Below are 19,858 nucleotides of genomic sequence, written 5' to 3'. Positions count from 1 at the left end.
GTCATCAGAATCAGGTAATACACCAACTTATAGTCTTGTCTTTGTGAAAGAAAGACATCTATATGTGTTACACATGCTTGTATTATCATTAAACACATTTAACTTGTTTACAAAAATGTCTCTTTCATAAAGAAATAAATATAAATGATATATATAAATGAGGTAGATCCCCTCGAGTCGGTCAATTGAAAAGTAGCTCGCCTGCAGAAAAAGTGTGGGCACCCCTGATCTAGACATACGCTAATTATTTGGCGAAACGGGTTTGACCCGGCGGAAATTCTAGACATGCGTTAATAAAAATAATATTTTGCGAAACGAGTTTGAGCCGGCGGTAATGCTAAGCGGCAATTCAAGGAAATACGGTAAATGGGGAAAAATATAAAGAATAAAGTGACATAATAAAGTTTGTGCTCGGTGCCTATTTCTAGTGTACATGGCTGCTTTGTGTTCCAGCGGCGACACACCGGCGCGCGTCACCAAAGACGTGGTGTGCTTTCACGCCGCTGATTTCCCGGAGGTGGTCATGAGGATGCAGCTGGACCTCCACGAGCCGCCGCTGTCTCAGGTGGGCCAAGTTCCGACCGAAAAGTAGTCGCGAGTCCCAGGTCGTTGACGTGTGTGTCCCCTCCCGCTGTCCAGTGCGTGCAGTGGATCGACGACGCCAAGCTGAACCAGCTGAGGAGGGAGGGCATCCGCTACGCTCGCATCCAGCTCTACCACGACGACGTCTACTTCATCCCCCGGGGGGTGGTGCACCAGTTCAAGACGGTGTCGGCCGTCTGCAGCCTGGCGTGGCACATACGACTCCGGCAGTACCACCAGCACGAGGACGCGGAAAAGGCCAAGGCGTGCGACGTCGCGTTGCGCCTCAAAGAGGAGGAGTGTGACCACGCCCTTCGGACTGTGATGAAGCAGGAGGAGGACGCTGTGAGGAGTAAAGAGCTTCCGTCATTGCCCTGGAAGGAGGAGGAGGAGGAGGAGTGTGCAGCAGAACTAGAGGAGGTGAAGAAGGAGAAGGACCATCAGACGCAACTGGTGTTTGCCAAGCCCGAAGAGGAGAGTGACAGCCGGCAAAGAGGCGGCGTGGACTCGCCCCAGGAAAGGGAGGAGGAGAGGCTGCAGAGGAAGAGTCCAAAAGAGGCTGACGTGGGGGCCTCCGTCAAGAAGGAGAAGGACCGGAGTAAAGACCGGAAGCACAAAGGCAAGGAGAAGGACAAGGGCGGCGTGAAACACCCGAGGGAGGAAAAGTCTCACCCCAAGAAGGACAAGGAGCACGGGGTCACGGGTCCGGGGGCCCGTGACGAGACGCGAGACAAACACAAGAAGGAGAAGAGCGGCCACCGGGCGGACGGCGGCGGGGCGACGCCGACGAAGTGCGCGGGCAGGGAGGACGCCAAGACGGCATTGCTGAAGCCCGCCGTCAACGCTCAGGTCAGGAAAAAGGAGGAGCCGAGGAAGCGGCCCAACCCGGCCCCCGCCGCACGGACGCTCATCACCTTCGACCTCTTCAAACCCGCCGAGGCCCATCAGACTGTGGCCCTGTCCTTCAAGGCGCACCACCACCACCATCACCACCACCACCACCACCACCACCAAGGGGGAGCGGCCTCCGCCAAGCCCGGCGACCGTCGAACACTGGTGCCCTTCAAGGAAGCCAAGGCCAAGGCCGAGGCGCCGCTTCAGGACCCCCAGGCGCAGCTCAAGACGCACAAAGACTGCCTGATATGAACGCCCGCTTGCCGTCTCCGTCCCCGCGGGCGCTCCTTCTTTCTCGTCGAACAGGAAGCGCTCCCCGAGAATGTAAGCCGAGTAGCTCCGCCTCCCGTTTGTTTAGCGAATGTACGCAGGGGGTCATGTGACCCGCGTGTCAGTGCCTGGGCGCCTCCCGACGGTACGAGCCACCTAACACGCTTCCTTCCACACCTTCTGTTGTCCACAGCCTTTTTAGACGCATCTGTAAATGACCTACCAAAACTGTACAGCATAAATAGATGTTATTAGCACCAATGTGAGGACATGTATACAGAAATTGCATATATTTTTTTGTAAGACGAGTTTTATTTTCCATAGAACTTATTTATATCATTTACTGTCTTGTTTTTATTTGAGCCCGACGACGTATGTGGATACAACTCTCTTGTAAATACAATTTATTTCCTAAGCTAAGACTTGGTAGTGTGATTTATACTCTTTATCCGAACCTCAATAAATGGTTCCAAAATATACTTGTATTTATTTTTTTTGGCTCTCATAATTTAAAGGCCTACTAAAACCCACTACTACCGACCAGACAGTCTTGATAGTCTATACAGCTGCTGGTCATATTATTAGAATACGCAAGAAATCTGCGTTCAAAGGACTCCGGCTTATTAGTGATTCCCAAAGCCCAAAAAAAGTCTGCGGGCTATAGAGCGTTTTCCGTTCGGGCTCCAGTACTCTGGAATGCCCTCCCGGTAACAGTTCGAGATGCCACCTCAGTAGAAGCATTTAAGTCTCACCTTAAAACTCATTTGTATACTCTAGCCTTTAAATAGACTCCCTTTTTAGACCAGTTGATCTGCCGTTTCTTTTATGTCACACTCTCCCTTGTGGAGGGGGTCCGGTCTGATCCGGTGGCCATGTACTGCTCGCCTGTGTATCGGCTGGGGACAACTCTGCGCTGCTGATCCGCCTCCGCTTGGGATGGTTTCCTGCTGGCTCCGCCGTGAACGGGACTCTCGCTGCTGTGTTGGATCCGCTTTGGACTGGACTCTCGCGACTGTGTTGGATCCATTGTGGATTGAACTTTCACAGTATCACGTTAGACCCGCTCGACATCCATTGCTTTCCTCCTCTCCAAGGTTCTCATAGTCATCATTGTCACCGATGTCCTACTGGGTGTGAGTTTTCCTTGCCCTTATGTTGGCCCACCGAGGATGTCGTAGTGGTTTGTGCAGCCCTTTGAGACACTAGTGATTTAGGGCTATATAAGTAAACATTGATTGATTGAATATCATGAAAAAGTTGATTTATTTCATTAATTCCATTTATAAAGTCTAACTTGTAGAATGTCTACATTCATTCCAAACAGGCTGACACATTTCAAGTGTGTTTTGCCAAAAAGGAGATGATTATAGCTGACAACCAATGAAAACCCAAAATCCAACATCTCAGAAAATTAGAATAAGGTGAAAAGGTCAGATATTGAAGACACCTGGTGCCACACTCTAATTAGCTAACTAACTCAAAACACCTGGAAAAGCCTTTAAATGGTCTCTCGTTTTGATTCTGTATGACACACAATCATGGGGAAGACTGCTGACTTTGACAACTGTCCAAAAGATGACCATTGATACTTTAAAGAAGGAGGGCAAGACACAAAAGGTCATTGCCAAAGAGGTTGGATGTTCCCAGAGTTCTGTGTCCAAGCACATTAATAGAGAGGCGAAGGGGAAGACAAAGATGTGGTAGAAAAAAAGTGTACAAGCAAGAGGGATAACCGCGCCCTGGAGAGGATTGTCAAACAAAACCGATTCAAAAATGTGGGAGAGATCCACAAAGAGTGGACTGCAGCTGGAGTCAGTGCTTCAACAACCACCACGCACCGACGTATGCGAGATATGGGCTTCAGCTGTCGCATTCCTTGTGTAAAGCCACTCTTGAATAAGAGACAACGTCAAAAGCTTCTCGCCTGGGCTCAAGACAAAAAGGACTGGACTGCTCAGTGCTGAGTGGTCCAAAGTTATGTTTTCAGATGAAAGTAAATTTTGTATCTTCTTTGGAAATCAAGTTCCCAGAGTCTGGAGGAAGACAGGAGAGGCACAGAATCCACGTTGCCTGAAGTCCAGTGTCAAATTTCCACAATCGGTAATGGTCTGGAGTGCCATGTCATCTGCTGGTGTTGGTCCACTGTGTTTCCTGAGGTCTAAGGTCAATGCAGCAGTCTACCAGGAAGTTTTAGAACACTTTATGCTGACCAATTTTATGGAGGTGAAGATTTCATTTTCCAACATGACTTGGCACCTGCACACAGTGCCAAATCTACCAGTACCTGGTTTAAGGACCATGGTATCCCTGTTCTTGATTGGCCTGCAAACTCACCCGACCTTAAGCCCATAGAAAACCTGTGGGGTATTGTGAAGCGGAAGATGCCAGATGCCAGACCCAACAATGCTGAAGAGCTGAAGGCCACTATTAAAGCAACCTGGGCTCTCATAACACCTGAGGAGTGCAACAGACTGGTGGACTCCATGCCACAGACTGGTGGACTCCATGCCCCAGACTGGTGGACTCCATGCCACAGACTGGTGGACTCCATGCCACAGACTGGTGGACTCCATGCCACAGACTGGTGGACTCCAAGCCACAGACTGGTGGACTCCATGCAACAGACTGGTGGACTCCATGCCACAGACTGGTGGACTCCATGCCACAGACTGGTGGACTCCATGCCACAGACTGGTGGACTCCATGCCACAGACTGGTGGACTCCAAGCCACAGACTGGTGGACTCCATGCCACAGACTGGTGGACTCCAAGCCACAGACTGGTGGACTCTATGCCACAGACTGGTGGACTCCATGCCACAGACTGGTGGACTCCATGCCACAGACTGGTGGACTCCATGCCACAGACTGGTGGACTCCATGCCACAGACTGGTGGACTCCATGCCACAGACTGGTGGACTCCATGCCACAGACTGGTGGACTCCATACCACGCCGTATTGCTGCAGCAATTCAGGCAAAAGGAGCTGCAACTAAGTATTGATTGCCGTACATGCTGAAACTTTCCATGTTCATACTTCTCAGTTGGCCCACATTTCAAAAAAATATTTTTTGGTACTAGTCGTAACTAATATTCAAATTTTCTGAGATACTGAATTTGGGATTTTCAGTAATTGCCAGTACTAGTCATCGAAATTTAAATAAATAAACATTTCAAATATATCACTATGCGTGTATTGAATTGATATAATATGTAAGTTTCACGTTCTGAATATAATTACTGAAAATCTGTATCGGTTGGGGACATCTCTACGCTGCTGATCCGCTTGAGATGGTTTCCTGTGGACGGGACTCTCGCTGCTGTCTTGGATCCGCTTGAACTGAACTCTCGCGGCTGTGTTGGATCCACTATGGATTGAACTTTCACAGTATCATGTTAGACCCGCTCGACATCCATTGCTTTCGGTCCCCTAGAGGGGGGGGGGGTTGCCCACATCTGAGGTCCTCTCCAAGGTTTCTCATAGTCAGCAATGTCACTGGCGTCCCACTGGATGTGAATTCTCTCTGCCCACTGGGTGTGAGTTTTCCTTGCCCTTTAGTGGGTTCTTCCGAGGATGTTGTAGTCGTAATGATTTGTGCAGTCCTTTGAGACATTTGTGATTTGGGGCTATATAAATAAACATTGAAATCAACTTTTTCATGATATTCTAATATGAACAGCACCTGTATATCAATGATGAAATATTAACATTGCAACACATGCCAATACGGCCGGTTTAGTTCGCTAAATTGCAATTTTAAACTTCCCGCGAGGTATCCTGTTGCGGAATGATGACGCTTATGTTGACGCGTCCTTGTGACGTTATTGGTTGGAGCGGACATTTCAGCCCTGCACCACACACGGCTAAAAGTCGTCTCTTTTCAACGCATAATTACACAGTAATTTGGACATTTGTGTTGCTGAATCTTTGGCAATTTGTTCAATTAATAATGGAGACGTCAAAGAAGAATGCTGTTGGTGGAAAGCGGTGGATTGCAGCTGCCTTTAGCAACCGAAACACAGCCGGTGTTAATTTGTTTGTTGTGAAGCTTTAACACAGAGCGGTCAAGCGAACATGTTTCTCTAACACATGTCAACCAATTGTGATATTAAGTCGGCTCTTACCGGAGACTTCAGCGGATTATGCGACCTCCTCCTGCAGCTATCAAAAAGGCAACTGTTGTGATCTTGGCTCCTCTGAGACCTTGGCGTTCACCGCAGCCCTCCGACTTTCAGGTATGACTTTATAATCTCACTAAAACACCATTAAAACAATAAGCAGATAAGGGATTTTCCAGAATGATCCTAGTAAATGTGTCTAGCATCTGAATCACTCCCACTGCCGCCGTCGCCTTTTCTTTTGTCTTTTTTTTTTTTAGTGCTTCACTCTAACTTTTCTAATCCACAAATCTTTCATCCTCGCTCAAATTAATGGGGAAATTGTCGCTTTCTCGGTCCGAATCGCTCTCGCTGCTGGTGGCCATGATTGTAAACAATGTGAGGATGTGAGGAGCCCTACAACCCGTGACGTCACGCGCACATCGTCTGCTACTTCCGGTACAGGCGAGGCTTTTTAATTATCGACCAAAAGTTGCGAACTTTATCGTGGATGTTCTCTACTAAATCCTTTCAACAAAAATATGGCAATATCGCAAAATGATGAAGTATGACACAGAGAATGGACCTGCTATCCCCGTTTAAATAAGAAAATCTCATTTCAGTAGGCCTTTGATCTGCTATTTTTTTCCTTATTGTGTGAACGCTCCAAAACACTCACACAGTAATATTCTTTTCTACGACAAAATGCATCTGTTTATTTAACTTCTTCTACAGGTTTTGGCACGCGCTATCTTTCACATTTTTCACCCGATTCAAACCGTTCCAGCTTCAAACTGTTCAGCCTATTCGGGAATCGCAGCCTTTCCCTTGACAAATTCCAAAAATTCCTAGATTTCGCAGAATTCCCGGTTTTCCGGGACATTTTTCCCATTTAAAATGAATTGGCCATTTATCAAACTTCCACCATTTCCACACTTTTCAACCGATTCAAACCATTCAACATATTCCACTCATCCTGGAAATTAAAATACCTTTTTTTTCCATATTAAAAAAAAGTTCCAGGATTTTCCAGAATTCCTGGGTTTCCAAAGCCCTACTTCCTCCTTTTTTCTGGGGACTAGTCCTTCCACGTTTTTCAACACATTTCAACCGTTAAAACAATCCTTTCAATTAGGAAAAAAAAAAACAAAGTTATTTTTTGAACTGGAACAATTCCAGATTTTCCCGAAATTCCGAGAAATTCAACATTTTACGACGTCAGCATTTTTTGACCAATTACAAAAATTCCAACACCAACCATTTCAACTCATTCAGAACATTCAAGGTTGCTGTTTTTTACAATTTTCAAAAAAATTCCCGCTTTTCCCAAAATTCCCAGATTTTTGGGAAATTCACATTAAAATCAATAGGACATTTTTCAAAGTTCCACAACTCCCACATTTTTTTTTTTATCCAATTCAAACTGTTCAGCCAATTTCTGGAATCGTGGGCTTTCCCTTTGACAAATTCCAAAAATTTCCAGAATTCCAGGATTTCTGGGACAATTTCCCCATTCAAAATGAATTGGCCATTTTTCCAACCTTCCACCATTTCCACATTTTTCAAGCTATTCAAACCATTCCACCTTTAACATATTCCACCATCCTGAAAATGTATACTACCTTTTTTCCAAGATCAAAATAAATCCAGGATTTTCCAGAATTCCTGTTTTTCCAATGCCTTATTTCCACTCTTTTTTTCTGGAAACTACTCCTTCCACATTTTTCAACACATTTCAACAGTTAAAACAATCCTCTCAATTAGGAAAAAAAAAACCAAAGTTATTTTTTGAACTGGAACAATTCCAGGTTTTCCTGAAATTCCGGGAAATTCAACATTTTACGACTTCAGCATTTTTTGACCAATTACAAAAATTCCAACACCAACCATTTCAACTCATTCAGACCATTCAAGGTTGCTGTTTTTTACAATTTTCAAAAAAATTCCCGCTTTTCCCGAAATACCCAGATTTTGGGGAAATTCCCATTAAAATCAATGGGACATTTTTCAAAGTTCCACAACTCCCACATTTTTTTTTTATCCAATTCAAACTGTTCAGCCTATTTCCGGAATCGTAGGTTTTCCCCTTGACAGATTCCAAAAATTTCCAGAATTCCAGGATTTCTGGGACAATTTCCCCATTCAAAATGAATTGGCCATTTTTCCAACCTTCCACAATTTCCACATTTTTCAAGCTATTCAAACCATTCCACCTTTAACATATTCCACCATCCTGAAAATGTATACTACCTTTTTTCCAAGATCAAAATAAATCCAGGATTTTACAGAATTCCCGTTTTTCCAAAGCCTTATTTCCACTCTTTTTTTCTGGAAACTACTCCTTCCACATTTTTCAACACATTTCAACCGTTAAAACAATCCTCTCAATTAGGAAAAAAAAACAAAGTTATTTTTTTAACTGGAACAATTCCAGGTTTTCCCGAAATTCCGAGAAATTCAACATTTTACGACTTCAGCATTTTTTGACCAATTACAAAAATTCCAACACCAACCATTTCAACTCATTCAGACCATTCAAGGTTGCTGTTTTTTACCATTTTCAAAAAAGTTCCCGCTTTTCCCGAAATTCCCGGATTTTGGGGAAATTCACATTAAAATCAATGGGACATTTTTCAAAGTTCCACAACTCCCACATTTTTTTTTATCCAATTCAAACTGTTCAGCCTATTTCCGGAATCGTGGGTTTTCCCCTTGACAAATTCCAAAAATTTCCAGAATTCCAGGATTTCTGGGACAATTTCCCCATTCAAAATGGATTGGCCATTTTTCCAACCTTCCACCATTTCCACATTTTTCAAGCTATTCAAACCATTCCACCTTTAACATATTCCACCATTCTGAAAATGTATACTACCTTTTTTCCAAGATCAAAATAAATCCAGGATTTTCCAAAATTCCCGTTTTTCCAAAGCCTTATTTCCACTCTTTTTTTCTGGAAACTACTCCTTCCACATTTTTCAACACATTTCAACCGTTAAAACAATCCTCTCAATTAGGAAAAAAAAAGAAAGTTATTTTTTGAACTGGAACAATTCCAGGTTTTCCCGAAATTCCGAGAAATTCAACATTTTACGACTTCAGCATTTTTTGACCAATTACAAAAATTCCAACACCAACCATTTCAACTCATTCAGACCATTCAAGGTTGCTGTTTTTTACCATTTTCAAAAAAATTCCCGCTTTTCCCAAAATTCCCAGATTTTTGGGAAATTCCCATTAAAATCAATGGGACATTTTTCAAAGTTCCACAACTCCCACATTTTTTTTTTTATCCAATTCAAACTGTTCAGCCAATTTCCGGAATCGTCGGCTTTCCCTTTGACAAATTCCAAAAATTTCCAGAATTCCAGGATTTCTGGGACAATTTCCCCATTCAAAATGAATTGGCCATTTTTCCAACCTTCCACCATTTCCACATTTTTCAAGCTATTGAAACCATTCCGCCTTTAACATATTCCACTATCCTGAAAATGTATACTACCTTTTTTCCAAGATCAAAATAAATCCAGGATTTTCCATAATTCCCGTTTTTCCAAAGCCTTATTTCCACTCTTTTTTTCTGGAAACTACTCCTTCCACATTTTTCAACACATTTCAACCGTTAAAACAATCCTTTCAATTAGGAAAAAAAAAACAAAGTTATTTTTTGAACTGGAACAATTCCAGGTTTTCCCGAAATTCCAAAAATTCAACATTTTACGACTTCAGCATTTTTTGACCAATTACAAAAATTCCAACACCAACCATTTCAACTCATTCAGACCATTCAAGGTTGCTGTTTTTTACAATTTTCAAAAAAATTCCCGCTTTTCCCGAAATTCCCAGATTTTGGGGAAATTCCCATTAAAATCAATGGGACATTTTTCAAAGTTCCACAACTCCCACATTTTTTTTTTTTATCCAATTCAAACTGTTCAGCCAATTTCCGGAATCGTGGGCTTTCCCCTTGACAGATTCCAAAAATTTCCAGAATTCCAGGATTTCTGGGACAATTTCCCTATTCAAAATGAATTGGCCATTTTTCCAACCTTCCACCATTTCCACATTTTTCAAGCTATTCAAACCATTCCACCTTTAACATATTCCACCATCCTGAAAATGTATACTACCTTTTTTCCAAGATCAAAATAAATCCAGGATTTTCCAGAATTTCCGTTTTTCCAAAGCCTTATTTCCACTCTTTTTTTCTGGAAACTACTCCTTCCACATTTTTCAACACATTTCAACCGTTAAAACAATCCTCTCAATTAGGAAAAAAAAAACAAAGTTATTTTTTGAACTGGAACAATTCCAGGTTTTCCCGAAATTCCGAGAAATTCAACATTTTACGACTTCAGCATTTTTTGACCAATTACAAATATTCCAACACCAACCATTTCAACTCATTCAGAACATTCAAGGTTGCTGTTTTTTTTTACAATTTTCAAAAAAATTCCCGCTTTTCCCGAAATTCCCATTAAAATCAATGGGACATTTTTCAAAGTTCCACAACTCCCACATTTTTTTTTTTATCCAATTCAAACTGTTCAGCCAATTTCCGGAATCGTGGGCTTTCCCCTTGACAGATTCCAAAAATTTCCAGAATTCCAGGATTTCTGGGACAATTTTCCTATTCAAAATGAATTGGCCATTTTCCAACCTTCCACCATTTCCACATTTTTCAAGCTATTCAAACCATTCCACCTTTAACATATTCCACCATCCTGAAAATGTATACTACCTTTTTTCCAAGATCAAAATAAATCCAGGATTTTCCAGAATTTCCGTTTTTCCAAAGCCTTATTTCCACTCTTTTTTTCTGGAAACTACTCCTTCCACATTTTTCAACACATTTCAACCGTTAAAACAATCCTCTCAATTAGGAAAAAAAAAAACAAAGTTATTTTTTGAACTGGAACAATTCCAGGTTTTCCCGAAATTCCGAGAAATTCAACATTTTACGACTTCAGCATTTTTTGACCAATTACAAATATTCCAACACCAACCATTTCAACTCATTCAGACCATTCAAGGTTGCTGTTTTTTACAATTTTCAAAAAAATTCCCGCTTTTCCCGAAATTCCCAGATTTTTGGGAAATTCCCATTAAAATCAATGGGACATTTTTCAAAGTTCCACAACCCCCACATTTTTTTTTAAATCCAATTCAAACTGTTCAGCCAATTTCCGGAACCGTCGGCTTTCCCTTTGACAAATTCCAAAAATTTCCAGAATTCCAGGATTTCTGGGACAATTTCCCCATTCAAAATGAATTGGCCATTTTTCCAACCTTCCACCATTTCCACATTTTTCAAGCTATTCAAACCATTCCACCTTTAACATATTCCACCATCCTGAAAATGTATACTACATTTTTTCCAAGATCAAAGTAAATCCAGGAATTTCCAGAATTTCCGTTTTTCCAAAGCCTTATTTCCACTCTTTTTTTCTGGAAACTACTCCTTCCACGTTTTTCCACGCATTTCAACCGTTCCACCGTCAAAACATTCCTCTTAATCAGGACAAAAAACAAGTTGTTTTGTGAACTGGAAAAATTCCAGATTTTCCCGAAATTCTATAATACCAAAATGGATACATGGATGATACAGCAGAGGATTGGGAGAATGTCATGTGGTCGGATGAAACCAAAATAGAACTTTTTGGTATGGACTCAATTCGTCGTGTTTGGAAGAAGAAGAATACTGAGTTGCAGCCCAAGAACACCATAACTACTGTGAAGCATGGGGGTGGAAACATCAAGATTTGGGGCTGTTTTTCTGCTAAGGGGACAGGACGATTGATCCCTGTTAAGGAAAGAATGAATGGGGCCATGTATCGTGAGATTTTGAGCCGAGACCTCCTTCCATCAGTGAGAGCTTTGAATGGTTGACCAAATAATTAGTTTGGAGTCTGACTGTTTGAGGCTGTGGACATGTTTATACAGATAACAAGTTCAAACAAGTGCCATTAATACAGGTAATGAGTGGAGGACAGAAGAGCTTCTTAAAGAAGAAGTTACAGGTCGGTGAGAGCCAGAGATCTTCCTTATTTGAAGTGACCAAATACTTATTTTCCACCGTAATTTACAAATAAATTCTTTAAAATTCCTACAATGTGAATTCCTGGATTTTTTTCCCACATTCTGTCCCTCATAGTTGAAGTGTACCAATGATGAAAATTACAGACCTCTGTCATCATTTTAAGTGGGAGAACTTGCACAATCGCTGGCTGACTAAATTTTTGCCCTACTGTATTTTCCAGAATTCCTAGTTTTCCAAAGCCCTATTTCCACCCTTTTTCTGTCGACTACCCCTTTTCACATTTTTCAACGCATTTCAACCGTTCCACCGTCTGGAAACTACTCCTTCCACGACTAAAACAGTCGAACCCTTGGTATGATGAAAGACTAAACGGCAACAACAAACGCTCAAAAGAAAAGCAAAAACATACTAATGTAATATTTAATGCGTTTCTCATTTATACCCTGTGTAAGCAGAGGTGGGTAGAGTAGCCAGAAATTGTACTCAAGTAAGAGTACTGTTACTTTTACAGATTTATGACTCAAGTAAAAGTAAGGAGTAGTCACCCAAATATTTACTTGAGTAAAAGTAAAAAGTATGTTGTGAAAAAACTACTCAAGTACTGAGTAACTGATGAGTAACCTGATTACGGCAACAAATAATGCACAAAAACATAAAAATAGCAATGAGCAAATTCAGAGCCAGGAATATCTCTTAAGCAACTAAAACAATAATATATATTAAATAATAGTACATTAAAATACAATTTTAAAAAATGGCACATTGAGCCACAATAACTTAACAGCACCATAGGCTCAGTAGGCATTCATTGATTTGATTTGATTGATTGATTGATTAAAACTTGTATTAGTCGATTGCACAGTACAGTAAATATTCCGTACAATTGACCACTAAATGGTAACACCACAATAAGTTTTTCAACGTTTATCAATTACTTAGTAAATGACCAAGTCGAGGTGATCTACCTCATATATACATATACATACACATATCATTTATACACACACATATCATATATATATATATATATATATATATATATATACATACATTTATATGTACAGTATATAATTTATATTTATTTATTTTGCCGTTTTTGTTCACATGTTGAAGGTGTTTTAATGAATATACATGCATGTTTAACATAGAGATTCCTATCTTTCATGAAGACAAGAAAATAAGTTGGTGTATTACCTGATTCTGATGACTTGCATTGATTGGAATTAACGTCCACGTTTTCAAATGGAGGAGAAAAAAAGTCCCTCTTTTCCGTCTAATACCACATGAAAGTCGTTAGTTTTGGGCATCTCATCTGTCCAGCTTCCATATTCGTTTTTATACACTTTTCAAGAAATACATTGGCGGCAAACTCCGTAGCTTGCTCGCTTGTTAGTGCTGGCTTTCGGAGACTCTTATTTTGTTAGCGCAGGCGCGATGGAGCGGCGCTTTTATTGTGAAAACAGGAACTGTGCGATCAGTCTTTAGGCTTTTGACGGGAAGTACCGTTGAAATAAAAAGTGTCTTTAAATAGACTCCCTTTTTAGACCAGTTGATCTGCCGTTTCTTTTCTTTTTCTTCTATGTCGCACTCTCCCTTGTGGAGGGGGTCCGGTCCGATCCGGTGGCCATGTACTGCTTGCCTGTGTATCGGCTGGGGACATCTCTGCGATGCTGATCCGCCTCCGCTTGGGATGGTTTCCTGCTGGCTCCGCTGTGAACGGGACTCTCGCTGCTGTGTTGGATCCGCTTTGGACTGGACTCTCGCGACTGTGTTGGATCCATTGTGGATTGAACTTTCACAGTATCATGTTAGACCCGCTCGACATCCATTGCTTTCCTCCTCTCCAAGGTTCTCATAGTCATCATTGTCACCGACGTCCCACTGGGTGTGAGTTTTCCTTGCCCTTATGTGGGCCTACCGAGGATGTCGTAGTGGTTTGTGCTGCCCTTTGAGACACTAGTGATTTAGGGCTATATAAGTAAACATTGATTGATTGATTGATTTTCCTTTACACTTTTGATTGATTGAAACTTTTATTATTAGATTGCACAGTACAGTACATATTCCGTACAATTGACCACTAAATGGTAACACCCCAATACGTTTTTCAACTTGTTTAAATCGGGTCATGTGACCGCCTGGCTCTGTTTGATTGGTCCAACGTCACCAGTGACTGCATGTGATTGGTTGAAACGCAGGCATGCGTGGATTTTACTTTGAAGCTCTGTCATTAACCAAAACAAACATTAACAGATCGATTAAAAAAAGTAGCGAGTAACGAGCTGAATGTAGATAAATGGAACGGAGTAAAAGTAGCTTTTCTTCTCTATAAATATACTCAAGTAAAAGTAAAAGTATGTTGCATAAAAACTACTCGTAGAAGTACAATTTATCCCAAAAGTTACTCAAGTAAATGTAACGGACTAAATGTAGCGCGTTACTACCCACCTCTGTGTGTAAGTAAGGCACAGGTGTCAGTGAACGCACCAGTTGCTTTTAAGTGTGGTGCTGAAAAGCAAGGAGTTCCATGACTTTTCCCACGGTTACATGATAACCAAAAGCTTGACTCAACACCCTTTTGGACAAACAACGGTAGAACTTAATACAGTCAGTATCCAGGCCACGCTCAAGAGAAAGGAAACATGTCATACTGTTATGCAAACACATTCTTAAAAGTTCAAATGTCAAGAGAAGTTGCACGGCAAAACAATTGAGACTTCATAAGAATAAAGTAATAGTCGTGTTACAAGATTAAACATTTTATCAGGAATATTTGCGAAAATTAAGCAAGGAGAGTCGTAATACTATGACAAAAATATCATTGTAGTTGGACTAGTTGGGTTTTTTTAAATTGTATTATGGGTTTGTTCTTGTATTAAAGTCATATTACTGTGATGCTGGCTTTTCAACTTTGCACCTAGAACAAGCCGGATGGTTCTATTCCTCTTTATTCACGACGTCCACAGTTTCCAAAAGCAATTTGAAACGTGGACTCGTCAGACCACACAACACTTTTCCACTTTGCATCAGTCCGTCTTAGATTAGCTCGGGCTCAGCGAAGTTGGCGGCGTTTCTGGGTGTTGTTGATAAATGGCTTTCGCTTTGCATAGTGGTTTTAACTTGCACTTACAGATGTGGCGACCAACTGTAGTTACTGACAGTGGTTTTCTGAAGTGCTCCTGAGCCTGTGTGGTGATACCCTTTACACACTGACGTCGCTTTTTGATGCAGTACCGCCTGAGGGATCCACGGTGCGTAATATCATGGCTTACGTGCAGTGATTTCTCCAGATTCTCTGAAGCTTTTGATGATATTACGGAGCGTAGATGGTGAAATCCCTAAATTCCTTGCAATAGGTGGTTTAGAAATGTTCTTAAACAATTTGCTTAGGCTTTTGTTGACAGAGTGGTGACCCTCACCCTGTTCCTTGTTTGTGAATGACGGAGCATTTCATGGAAGCTGCTTTTTATACCCAATCACGGCACCCACCTGTTCCCAATTAGCCCGTTCACCTGTGGGATATTCCAAATAATTGTTTAATGAGCATTCCTCAACTTTTTCAGTCTTTTTTGCCACTTGTGCCAGCTTTTTTATTTTTTTTTACTTGTTGCTGGCATCAAACTCCAAAAAATAACAAAGTTTACCAGTTCCAACGTTAAATATTGTCTTTGCAGTCTATTCACTTGAATATACATTGAAAAGGATTTGCAAATCATTGTAGTTTGTTTTTATTTACCATTTACACAACCTGACAACTTCACTGCTTTTGGGGTTTGTAAAATAATGTGATATTATGTCATAACATTGTGACAGTAACCTTGTATAATAAATTGGTGTATCTTGCCTATTTGGGTCATTGGTATGACTTTAATCCTATAGTGTTGTTTTGAGTGTGGCTTTAGTACTGAAAAAATTGGGTTAATTATTTTTCATCCATCCATTTTCTACCGCTAGTCCCTTTTCGGGGTTGCGGGGTCCACCCTGGACAAGTCACTACCTCATTCACAATGTGGTGAGATTAGGGACGTAACATGCCCCACCCCCATTTACGACTTTTGTCTTGTGAAATAACAATGTTGCAATAATAGGACGATACACATATATATATATATATATATATATATATATATATATATATATATATATATATATATATACATACATACACACACAGTGGGGCAAAACAGTATTTAGTCAGCCACCGATTGTGCAAGTTCTCCCACTTAAAATGATGACAGAGGTCTGTAATTTTCATCATAGGTACACTTCAACTGTGAGAGACAGAATGTGGGAAAAAAAAATCCAGGAATTCACATTGAAGGAATTTTAAAGAATTTATTTGTAAATTATGGTGGAAAATAAGTATTTGGTCAACCATTCAAAGCTCTCACTGATGGAAGGAGGTTTTGGCCCCATTCATTCTTTCCTCAACAAGGATCAATCGTCCTGTACCCTTAGCAGAAAAACAGCCCCAAAGCATGATGTTTCCACCCCCATGCTTCACAGTAGGTGTGGTGTTCTTGGGATGCAACTCAGTATTCTTCTTCCTCCAAACACGACGAGTTGAGTTTATACCAAAATGGATACATGGATGATACGGCAGAGGATTGGGAGAATGTCATGTGGTCAGATGAAACCAAAATATAACTTTTTGGTATAAACTCAACTCGTCGTGTTTGGAGGAAGAAGTATACTGAGTTGCATCCCAAGAACACCACACCTACTGTGAAGCATGGGGGTGGAGACATCATGCTTTGGGGCTGTTTTTCTGCTAAGGGGACAGGACGATTGATCCGTGTTAAGGAAAGAATGAATGGGGCCGTGTATCGTGAGATTTTGAGCCAAAACCTCCTTTGAATGGTTGACCAAATACTTATTTTCCACCATAATTTACAAATAAATTCTTGAAAAATTCCTACAATGTGAATTCCTGGATTTTTTTTCCATATTCTGTCTCTCACAGTTGAAGTGTACCTATGATGAAAATTACAGACCTCTGTCATCATTTTAAGTGGGAGAACTTGCACAATCGCTGGCTGACTAAATACTTTTTTGCCCCACTGTATATATACACATATATATATTTAAATTAGTCCTGTCCAGCTGCTCATATAGTTGATGTAGAGTCATAGTCAAAAGTTTAAATACACTTGTAAAGAACATAATGAAAATGTTCATTAAATTTGGTTCTTTTATGAATTTATTATAGCTCTACTGAAAATGTGAGCAGAAGTATACATACAGCAATGTTAATATTTGCTTACATGTCCCTTGGCAAGTTTCACTGCAATAAGGAGCTTTTGAGTTCCTTTGACTTTCCCATTGTCGCGTCTGTAACCGAGTCTAATGACTGCGTCACATGAGCCCTATTTAGATTAGATAGATTAGATAGTACTTTATTTATTCCTTCAGGAAAATTTAAATTTTCAGCACAATCCCATTCAAGATCAAACAAACATTACAGGGAGACAGAACAGGATTGCTGACGGGTCTGCCGGCTTCCAGCGCCCCTTACAAAAAAGGTGAGATACAGGTAAATAATTAGGGGGGAATTTGAGAAAAATAAAATAAAATAAATGAATAAAAATGTAAATGGCCTCAGAGAAGTCAACAAGTGTCGTTAATTATAATCACTCAGCGAATTGTCCAGGGTGTACACGCCTTCCGCCCGAATGCAGCTGAGATAGGCACCAGCGACCCCGATAGGGACAAGTGGTAGAAAATGGATGAAGTAATATCGCTAAAATTCGCTCCATTCTGTCCACTAAAGACGCTGAGATCATTATCCATGCGTTTGTTACGCCTCGTCTCGATTACTGTAATGTATTATTTTCGGGTCCCCCCATGTCTAGCATTAAAAGATTACAGTTGGTACAAAATGCGGCTGCTAGACTTTTGACAAGAACAAGAAAGTTTGATCACATTACGCCTGTACTGGCTCACCTGCACTGGCTTCCTGTGCACTTAAGATGTGACTTTAAGGTTTTACTACTTACGTATAAAATACTACACGGTCTAGCTCCATCCTATCTTGCCAATTGTATTGTACCATATGTCCCAGCAAAAAATCTGCGTTCAAAGGACTCCGGCTTATTAGTGATTCCCAAAGCCCCAAAAATAGTCTGCGGGCTATAGAGCGTTTTCATTTCGGGCTCCAGTACTCTGGAATGCCCTCCCGGTAACAGTTCGAGATGCCACCTCAGTAGAAGCATTTAAGTCTCACCTTAAAACTCATTTATATACTCTAGCCTTTAAATAGACTCCCTTTTTCGACCAGTTGATCTGCCGTTTCTTTTCTTTTTCTCCTATGTCCCACTCTCCCTTGTGGAGGGGGTCCGGTCCGATCCGGTGGCCATGTACTGCTCGCCTGTGTATCGGCTGGGGACATCTCTGCGCTGCTGATCCGCCTCCGCTTGGGATGGTTTCCTGCTGGCTCCGCTGTGAACGGGACTCTCGCTGCTGTGTTGGATCCGCTTTGGACTGGACTCTCACGACTGTGTTGGATCCATTATAGATCGAACTTTCACAGTATCATGTTAGACCCGCTCGACATCCATTGCTTTCCTCCTCTCCAAGGTTCTCATAGTCATTATTGTCACCGATGTCCCACTGGGTGTGAGTTTTCCTTGCCCTTATGTGGGCCTACCGAGGATGTCGTAGTGGTTTGTGCAGCCCTTTGAGACACTAGTGATTTAGGGCTATATAAGTAAACATTGATTGATTGAAGTTAAGAGGCCATGCCGTAAAGCTAATTTGATTTGATTGCAACTTTTCTTGATAATGTATGTTGCTGTATGTATACTTTTGACCCAGCACATTTTCAGTAGACCCACAATAAATTCATAAAAGAAGCAAACTTCATGAATGTTTTTTTTTTTGTGACCAACAAGTATGTGCTCCAATCACTACATCACAAAAAAGTAAGAGTTGTAGAAATGATTGGAAACTCCGGACAGCCATGACTTTGTTCTTTACAAGTGTATGTAAACTTTTGGCCACAACTACCGCATTTTTCGGACTATAAGTCGCAGTTTTTTTCAGTTTGGTTATGCGACTTATACTCAGGAGCGACTTATGTGTGAAATTATTAACACATTACCGTAAAATATCAAATATTATTTAGCTTATTCACGTAAGAGACTGGACGTATAAGATTTCATGGGATTTATCGATTAGGAGGGCAGGTTGTTTGGTAAATTTATGGCATGTTCTACATGTTATAGTTATTTGAATGACTCTTACCATAATACGTTACGTTAACATACCAGGCACCTTCTCATTATGCGTCATATATCGTACTTATTCAGCCTGTTGTTCACTATTCTTTATTTATTTTAAATTGCCTTTCAAATGTCTATTTTTGGTGTTGGGTTTTATCAAATAAATTTACCCCAAAATGCGACTTATAAATGTTTTTTTCCTCCATTATGCATTTTCGGCAGGTGCGACTTATACTCCGAAAAATACGGTATCTATCTATTCGACCACAACCACTGATATATGAATTTGCCTCTACATTCGATTATTATATATATATTTTTTACAGTAAAAAACAAGCAACTTAATCACCATAATTTTACTATAGAATGTAGTGTTTTTGCAACATGTTACAGTAAATGGAAACACTTTACCATCGTTTTTGTTTTATTCTGGCAACCCAGACTGCCAATTTTTTGCAGTTAAAACCGTAAAATGGTTTTAACATAAACGATAACAATAACAACCCTAGATCTCACAGTAATAACACCGGCAGCTCAGTCCACAGAATTGTCAATTTACAGTATCGTATTTTTCGGACGATAAGTCACATTTTTTTCATAGTTTGGCTGGGGGTGCGACTTATACTCAGGAGCGACTTATGTGTGAAATTATTAACATATTACCGTAAAATATCAAATAATATTATTTATCTCATTCACGTAGAGACTAGACGTAGAAGATTTCATGGGATTTATCGATTAGGAGTGACAGATTG

The 19,858-nt window shown here is 40.8% G+C and overlaps 2 protein-coding genes across 6 annotated transcripts in view; one reads left to right on the top strand and one right to left on the bottom strand.

The window, feature by feature from the left end:
• Nucleotides 1-2,223, top strand: part of LOC133549081 (lysine-specific demethylase RSBN1L-like) — a 32,594-nt gene extending 30,371 nt beyond the window's left edge. The window contains exons 7-8 of the mRNA XM_061894194.1: nucleotides 454-565; nucleotides 640-2,223. Coding sequence (XP_061750178.1) covers nucleotides 454-565; nucleotides 640-1,728 — 1,201 coding nt within the window. The 3' untranslated portion in view covers nucleotides 1,729-2,223. The remainder of the gene's footprint in view (nucleotides 1-453; nucleotides 566-639) is intronic.
• LOC133549082 (transmembrane protein 60-like) overlaps nucleotides 1-19,858 on the bottom strand; it is a 78,349-nt gene that overhangs the window by 51,279 nt on the left and 7,212 nt on the right. The window lies entirely within an intron of this gene.

This window comes from Nerophis ophidion, linkage group LG03, assembly GCF_033978795.1.
Source record: "Nerophis ophidion isolate RoL-2023_Sa linkage group LG03, RoL_Noph_v1.0, whole genome shotgun sequence".
In the NCBI taxonomy this organism is placed as follows: domain Eukaryota; kingdom Metazoa; phylum Chordata; class Actinopteri; order Syngnathiformes; family Syngnathidae; genus Nerophis; species Nerophis ophidion.
This window is presented reverse-complemented; position numbering and strand designations above follow the sequence as displayed.